The sequence below is a fragment of the Aethina tumida genome, chromosome 1 (genome assembly GCF_024364675.1).
Source record: "Aethina tumida isolate Nest 87 chromosome 1, icAetTumi1.1, whole genome shotgun sequence".
NCBI lineage: Eukaryota > Metazoa > Arthropoda > Insecta > Coleoptera > Nitidulidae > Aethina > Aethina tumida.
In genome coordinates this window covers 76,670,548-76,678,223 of record NC_065435.1, presented here as the reverse complement: position 1 = coordinate 76,678,223, position 7,676 = coordinate 76,670,548, and the positions used below count along the sequence as shown (strand labels likewise).

General features: G+C 38.5%; 2 protein-coding genes across 3 annotated transcripts; one reads left to right on the top strand and one right to left on the bottom strand.

The window, feature by feature from the left end:
* Positions 1–590: 590 nt before the first annotated feature.
* Positions 591–1,897, top strand: LOC109598224 (aurora kinase B). Of its 2 annotated transcripts, XM_020014082.2 has the most exons (5): positions 591–806; positions 869–927; positions 976–1,060; positions 1,113–1,638; positions 1,698–1,897. In XM_020014082.2, the coding sequence occupies exons 1-5, from the start codon at positions 679–681 to the stop codon at positions 1,773–1,775; spliced, it is 876 nt and encodes a 291-aa protein (XP_019869641.1). In that variant the 5' UTR covers positions 591–678; the 3' UTR covers positions 1,776–1,897. The 2 variants fall into 2 exon arrangements, with proteins under 2 accessions (XP_019869641.1, XP_019869640.1); XM_020014081.2 differs by having other exon boundaries at positions 592–806; positions 869–1,060.
* On the bottom strand, positions 1,889–7,637 carry LOC109598251 (uncharacterized protein CG5098). The gene is made up of 3 exons (XM_020014124.2): positions 7,142–7,637; positions 6,876–7,075; positions 1,889–5,744 (listed from the first exon to the last, which is right to left on the bottom strand). The coding sequence occupies exons 2-3, from the start codon at positions 6,948–6,950 to the stop codon at positions 3,180–3,182; spliced, it is 2,640 nt and encodes an 879-aa protein (XP_019869683.1). The 5' UTR covers positions 6,951–7,075; positions 7,142–7,637; the 3' UTR covers positions 1,889–3,179.
* Positions 7,638–7,676: the final 39 nt, after the last annotated feature.

Here is a 7,676-nt window from a genome sequence, read left to right as displayed (position 1 = left end):
CCAATGGTACATTGGACGGATGCTGCGAGGGTACACCATGGGTGGTACTTCAACAACGGATTGATTTTTTACTCTGAAACTAATCTATAATTTGCCGTATTCAAAAATATGAAATGTTTCGTTTTATTTTATTTTATATACACTGACAATATGTTGAAACGAATTATAACGATATATTTTGGTTTGTTATCCACAAACAATATATATGTATTTATTATATATTTTTATCTTAGTTTGATAAAATTAAATTATTATTAAATATTTTGAGGTTGTTGAAGGAAATACACATTTAAAATAGTTTAATTTTAACTTCGTTAATCATGTTAATTGAGTTTTTTTTATTGAGGTAGCTAATTAAAACAATTACCGCCAATTAAAATTTGATAACAAACCGGCTGAGAATTCGCGCGCCATTCAACAGGTTTCTAGTTTTGCCCTAATAAGAAACATACCTTCTGATTTGTTTCCAATATTTTTTTCGATGATCAAATCTTTCAATTGCACATTAAGCTTATAACAAACATTGTTTAAATATTACAAGCATTAATAAAAATAAAAATGCATATTTAGGTTGGCAGTACTGAAGTCCCTAGTTTCAAACAATCGGTTACCATTTGTCTATCGTTTACAAGTTTGAACGTTATACTTTACTTGTCAAGGAAATCATTATAATCTAAAATGTCGAAGAAACTTGAAGCCGAAGTGAAGGCGACCATGAAAATGATTCAACCGCCTCCCGAACTTACAGAAGCAACAGAAGAATTTGTTACAAATATCATTAAACATGAAGCTTATAGAAACAACGAGTAAGTTTGACGTTTTTATTTAATAAGTAGTTAGAATTGTTAGTAAATTAAACTTGTTTTAGGTATAAATGGTCTATAGCTGATTTCGAATTGGGAATGCGTTTGGGTAGAGGCAAATTTGGTAGGGTGTACTTGGCCAGAGAAAAAAAGACTCATTTCATTGTTGCAGTAAAAACTTTGATAAAGAAGGAAATAGTTAAAGGCAGAGTTGAAAGGCAGATACTCAGGGAAATAGAAATTCAAAGTCATTTAAAGTAATATATTGTTTCTTTTTATTTGGACAATGTAACTAATATTTACTTTTAGGCATCCAAACATTCTGCAATTACTTGCCTGGTTCCATGATTCCCACAGAATTTATCTTGTTCTAGAATATGCAGGCAAAGGTGAACTTTACAAGCATTTAAAAAACAGCCCTGGTGGTTGTTTCAATGAACATTTGTCTGCAAAATACACATATCAAGTGGCAAATGCATTGGACTACTGCCATGAAAATGAGGTGATCCACAGAGATCTAAAACCTGAAAATTTATTACTAACGATAAATGGTGATGTTAAATTAGCTGATTTTGGATGGTCAGTCCATGCACCTTCCATGCGCAGAAGAACGTTGTGTGGTACCTTGGATTATTTACCCCCAGAAATGGTTGAAGGCAGAGAGTACTGCCAATATGTGGATAATTGGTGCTTAGGAGTGTTGTGTTATGAGTTTTTAGTTGGCAAACCTCCATTTGAAAGTGAAACCAGTAAAGAAACATACAGTAAAATTCAACATGTCGAATTAAGATTTCCTAATCATGTGACTGAAGGAGCCAGAGATTTAATTACAAGGGTAATAATAACAACAAAGCATCTTATAACTGTAATATAATTTAATTTTGTTAATTTTAGCTATTAGTTAAGTCCAGCCATAAGAGAATTACTTTTCCAGAAGTTATGAAGCATTATTGGATTGTGAAGAATATGTAATTGACATTTATATTTGTATTATTTACTAACTTTTTACAATAAATTTTAACATTTTAATTTAATCATAATTACGTCAATGTATGTTACTTCAATTTTATTAAATAAAAAATTCGTTCGTTTTATTTTGGTTTATTAAATACTTTAGCCCAAAACATAAATTTTGTTATATACATAATTTACAATTCTTTTTGATAATATAGTGGCTATGATCTAATTCTGATAGACAAGTACACAAGTATACAGTTTAAAAAGGATGTTTGGGGGATGGAGGAGAGTATTTTTGTAGTTTTTATACAAAAAATAAGCGTATTTAGAGACATATTTTACATTGTTATAATCTATGAAAAAACCTATAAACATCCGCTATATGCTAAAGTATTCTTTACGCAAAAATACAAATAAAACTAGTAACATTCAATTTTTTATACAGTACTTACAAAAAAAAACTAGATATAAAACGTCATCGCTATTTGAAAATACACAATAGTTTCCATCAAGGATGGGTTATAAAAAATACCACAATTTCAATCCGAGATTTTCAGTCTTCAGCAATTTCAATTATCCAACTTGCATTACACAAGTTGAAATTAATTCTGACAAGTTAATCTTGTGTATTTCCAAATAACAATAATTTGTAAAATGTATCTGTAAGTGTTCAGTGTAAAAAAATGCGCACAGACATGAATCAAACCTACTATAACTAAATTTAAAAAAAAAAAAATGATCACAATACTCCTTTGAAGAGATTAATTTATTTTATAAATTACATTTCGCTAAGGTAAATATCTGTACTCTGAGATTCTGGTATTGTTTGGGAATTGACTATCACATACTGTCAAATGTATTTTTACAACTTGACTGCAAAGTTCAGAACGATTTTAATTGGATTATCTTTAAGAGTACTATTGTATTAAGTTCTGAAAGTGCAATAACAAGACGTCAGTTTTGTTACAAATCCATTTAAACCATACAAAATATATTTAACTAATACTTTTTGTTATTGCTACTGACTAAGTAGGTTGTTCTGGTGTTGTCTCGAAGTTTCAAACAACGTGCAAATATTATGGATTTGTAGCAAAAGTTAAAAAAAGGAAAACAAATAAAGCTATGTCAACAAAAATGAACTCACAAAATAAATAAAATAATAAAACTGAATTATAAATTCTGACAAATGGCATAACTTAAAAACATTCAAACTGTAGTACAAATTGATTTTTAGAAAATTTTATGTAAATAGTAACAATAAGAAAAACCTTGACGGTCTGTTCACAACAAACTTGGCCGTCTTACAGTTTTAAGTTGGATACAGCGTGCCACCAGTCTATCGAATGTAATTTACAAAATCCTCAAACGTATGAAATAATACTCCTCAGTGTACGGTTGAACGGGTTACGCAGAGTTCGGTCACTGCGTCCAGTGCAACGGACAGAATACCTTGTAGGCGTCGCCATCGAAGTGCCAGTGTTGACTACGCGCGCAGCACAAGTGCGCCGTGTTAAGACAGCCGCGTCGATTGCAGCACATGTTCGCACCCTTGAGATGGCACACCTTGCACCGCACGTTGCACGACGTCCATATCGCCTCTTCCAGTCCCACGATCCGATGACCGACCAAATAGATGCCGGGCGACCACACGATGCAGTCCTCGTGCGCCCAAATCTCGTAGTTCTGGTTTCCGGTGTCCGTGATGCCCAAGTAAATGTCTGAGTGATCGTCGCTGTTCGTCGAATCGGTGTGTTTCCGTTTGCCCTTCTTGGTCAACTTACCACTGACAGCCGCACTTTCGTCCAGTGCCTTCGTGATCTTGCGACTTTTGAACTGTCGATCGTACGGATCTTCCAGCCGGTTCTCGTATTCCGCACTCTCCGTCGTGATGAAGTACGGTCCGAAGAGGTCGCCGGCCGGCACCACTCCACCGTTGGACGTCGGGCCGGACAATTCGGTGGCGTGTGGTCCTCGCTTGCAGAACGCGCAGATCCACGACGCATCTTTGGTGTGTGAGTCGTACTTGTTGCTCAACGTGCTGCAATGCAAACCTTTAGTACGTACTTTGTGGCGGTACTCGCTGTCATCGTGGTACTTTTTGGTCTTGTTCGGCCTCTTATCGGTATCGTCGTCGTTCAAAGGCGCGTTCACGACGTTCACAGATAAGGGGGAGTCGCGGGGACCTTTTATCTGGATGAAGGGACCACGTGATTTGTTCGAACTCGCGTTGCTGCCCGAGTCATATGCATACACGTCTTTCACTGCTTCCGCTTTGGCATTATTCACCTTTCCTTGTCTCTTACCTTTGCCTTTCAGCGTCAGCTTGGGTTTCAAGTCCTTTTTCAATTTTTTCACTTGTTTCCTTTTCTTGGGTGTCGTATCCGTTGAACTGACATCGCTGCCTCGTCGAGAGTTAGTCTTGTACTTACGCTTGGTCTTTTTAACAACTGTACCTTCACCGTTTTCCATGACCTTTTCCTTTTTAATATCATCCGATTCCATCAAAGTCTTATCTGTTGCTGAAGCTGCCTCTTCAACTTTAGGGGCTTCTTCTAGCTTCATTAACGGATCTTCTTCGATCCTATCATCCGGTAACAGACTGTCATTCTTGACAGGATCCGCGTCTTCAATTCCCGCGAACATTTCCTCCAGCTTATTCTCGACCTCCACGAACTGAGTATTGGTGGCCTTTTTTTGGGCCGGGGTAACTATAGGTGATGAGGTATTAGACGCACTCGTCTCCGTGACAATCACATTAGTTGTCACCGTTGTTGGTTGAGGATCCGACTGTGATTCGATTTTCTGATCGACCTCCATCAAGTTATCCTTGACTCTGATTACACTAACGGGTTTCGCCGATTCCTTCGGTTTCTCCTCCTCCGGTTCCTTGGGCTTGTCATGTTTTTCTTTGACACATTCCTGAACCAGGGCGGCAATGTCGTCGATCGTTTCCGGTTCGGATGACGTTTTCCGCCGTGTTTTCGCCGGAATTAAGCTGTCCATGTCATCCGATGACCGCCGTCTTTCCACCACTTTGTTCTCTTCGAGAATTTTACTAACAAGCGCGACCGGATCGTCTTTCGGTTCTTTAGCGATCACTTCACCAAATTCAGTTTCTGGCACGTCACCGTCCTGCAGTTTTTCATCGTCTTTCGACACGCGCACTGTTTTGCACGGTTTGCGCTTCCGCCTCGACTTCTGACTGTCCAGACTGTCTTCATTGCTGTACGTCGAGCCCGCATCCTCTTCTTTGAGGTTGGTGGGCGTGGGCACGTTGAGGATGCCGCTGGAATTACTGTTTTCGTCGTGGCTGCTCGACGCCTGAACTATGACACTGTGCGGTTGCGATTGTGCCGCAATCGGCGGCGCTTTTTCCACCGACGTTTTCTCTATGAAACTGGCTATTCGTTCTATAGTGCTAGATCCCGTCTTCTCCGGCACCGTGGCCGGACTCGCCGTCGGTTCTGCCGATTTCTCCAACAGACTCGTCGTCTTTTCGATGTTGGGATTCAGTCGTTCCAAGATCGAATCCACCCGAACATTGGAGCGTTTTTGTTGCTGCTTCGTGTCGGGCTGCGCTACCAGTCCGGGACTGACGCTTTTCAGCCCGGGACTCGCTGCCTTCAAACCGGGACTCGTGCACTTGGTCAGTTCGACCGCGGTGGCGTGCATGTCCAGCACGCTGGCCGGCAGACTGTTGATCTTATTGGCATCGCGCACGCTCAGACTGATGGGGGTGGGCGGCGCCTCGCCGTTCTGACCGCCGTTCCGCGTCAGCGTCAGATCGACGCCGGGCGCGGTGGCGGCGGTCGCCCGCTGGAAACAATCTGGCGCCGTCAGCAGGTGTTGGAAGATCCCCGAGTGCGGCATCGACTTCATCGTTTCCGTAGTAGTGGGCGTATGCCACGTCGGCTGCTGGTGCAGGATGGAATGTTCGTTCGACATGTGCGCATGCTGCGGATGCCGTGGATAAAAATTCGGTACCTAAAAACAAAAAACGATTAAGTCACTTAAACAATCAAAATTCTCCTTAAACTAAAAACAAAACGACCACGAGGATGTCGATTTACATGACACGATCTATGCTAAAAGGATTATTAGATTCCGTAATCAGTATTTAATTGTTGCAGGCAGCCCACGCTATCCACAATCCGAACGTAATTGAGGTGTGTTGTTTTCCCAACCGATTGCAATCATATTTCCACATTCGAATGAATTTTTTCGACGAAATTATAAATTTAAATGAATAAGTGAGAATCGTAAACGAGTAATGATGCCATAAACTTGTACATAAAATTTATGTATACATTTTGGAATGTGCACAGAAATGAATGGTTTAAATGAAAGTAGTTAATATCTTTTATTGTTCATTGATTTTGTTATTGAAGAATGAGAACGGTTAAAATCTGGGAAAGATACATGCAAAATGTATTATTAAAGGGAAACGTTTAAATATGCATTTTTTATAATGTAAAATCGGATCAATAAAATATTAATTGTTGTATTGTACAAGATAGAGAAGGTAATAATAAATTTCAAGGTTTTTAAAAACACAATTAAATTCTTATAATTCGTTAACACATTTTTCAAATGTCCAAGATATTTTAATTATTAAAATCAATAACTAGTATATTGTTTAGTCAGCTGATAATTGTCTATTCAAATTAAATATTAACAATGAGATTTGATAATGATTTTTTAAGTATTTTTTACATTATAAATATCTAAATAAGATTATTAAATGGAGTTATTAAGACCAAATAACAAAATTACAATTAACATTACATTTATAAGAAATATGGCAATACTGCAACAAAGTGCCATCATTAATTTTAATAAATATTGAAAGGTTCATAACAATCACTAAATACTAAGTAGGAAAAAAAAAATACTTTAAAATCTAATAGATTAATTTTAAATTCTTTAAAACCAAACTAGTCAATATTTAATTAGAAAAAGTAGTCAGTCTAAATAAAATTAGATGCATTCACTGTTTAAATAAATATACTTAATAACATTAGAGACAATAACATTTTTGATATACTTCAATAATGTTAATTAAAACAAATTATCTACATAAAAACACAAACATATCAATAAATATCATAAGCCTACCTGCAAGTGGTTCCAGGCAGTATTGGCAGTTGGAACCTGCCTGCCATGGGGATGATGTGGAGGTCCTCCAGACATCTTCACAATATTAACTAATTCAACTAACTCAACAATAAAAATGTATAAACTTTAGTCTGGTTTCATATCTTTCACAAAATTGGGACATTATTAGCATTGTTTGGTACATTTGTAATGTTTTCAAGCTAAAACAAAATAAGATTACCTTGGTGGTTTGTTGTCAGTTAAAACGTATTGTTGATTCGAATTACCTGATTGGTTTAAGTGTGAAACAGCATGTGCGAACTATCCAAAGTACCCGAACACTGGCACGGAACCTTGTGGAAAAGTCACCTCGCCAATACGTGTCGCAACGACGGGATCGTCCTCGGCACCCTTAGCAAACACGAAAACACACTCGAAAACACAAATTGGTCGACACACACAAGAGGATGACGGGGTGAACGGGGTCGTAGGCCAGTCGGGCGGCCGGGGGGCCGTGCTGGCGCGTTTGGCTGCGTTAGGCGGTTGGGGCCCGGCGCAGGGCCGCACTCCTCTCGATCGCGTAATTAAGGGTAACGGGCCGAAGAGCTGTGGCCACCGTGCAACAATGGCGGACCGGGTTTTGTATAATTTTCGGCACAGCCAACGCCATCTGTTCTCAACAACGGCGTTACCGGTAGACTGATACTCGTCAAGGAACGATCCCCGGTCGGTTTTTAACAGATGACGCCATATTCGCACAATTTTCGTAATTTTAATATAAATTTTAATTAAACCAATAAATTAATAAATAATGAACCAACG

Coding starts and splice junctions, on each gene's coding strand:
- LOC109598251 (XM_020014124.2), bottom strand. CDS start 6,950: ATGTCTGGAGGACCTCCACATCATCCCCATGGCAGGCAGGTTCCAACT. Junction 5,745..6,875: donor CTGCCTGGAACCACTTGCAG/GTAGGCTTATGA, acceptor TTTTGTTTTTAG/GTACCGAATTTTTATCCACG.
- LOC109598224 (XM_020014081.2), top strand. CDS start 679: ATGTCGAAGAAACTTGAAGCCGAAGTGAAGGCGACCATGAAAATGATT. Junction 807..868: donor GAAGCTTATAGAAACAACGA/GTAAGTTTGACG, acceptor AACTTGTTTTAG/GTATAAATGGTCTATAGCTG. Junction 1,639..1,697: donor CCAGAGATTTAATTACAAGG/GTAATAATAACA, acceptor TGTTAATTTTAG/CTATTAGTTAAGTCCAGCCA.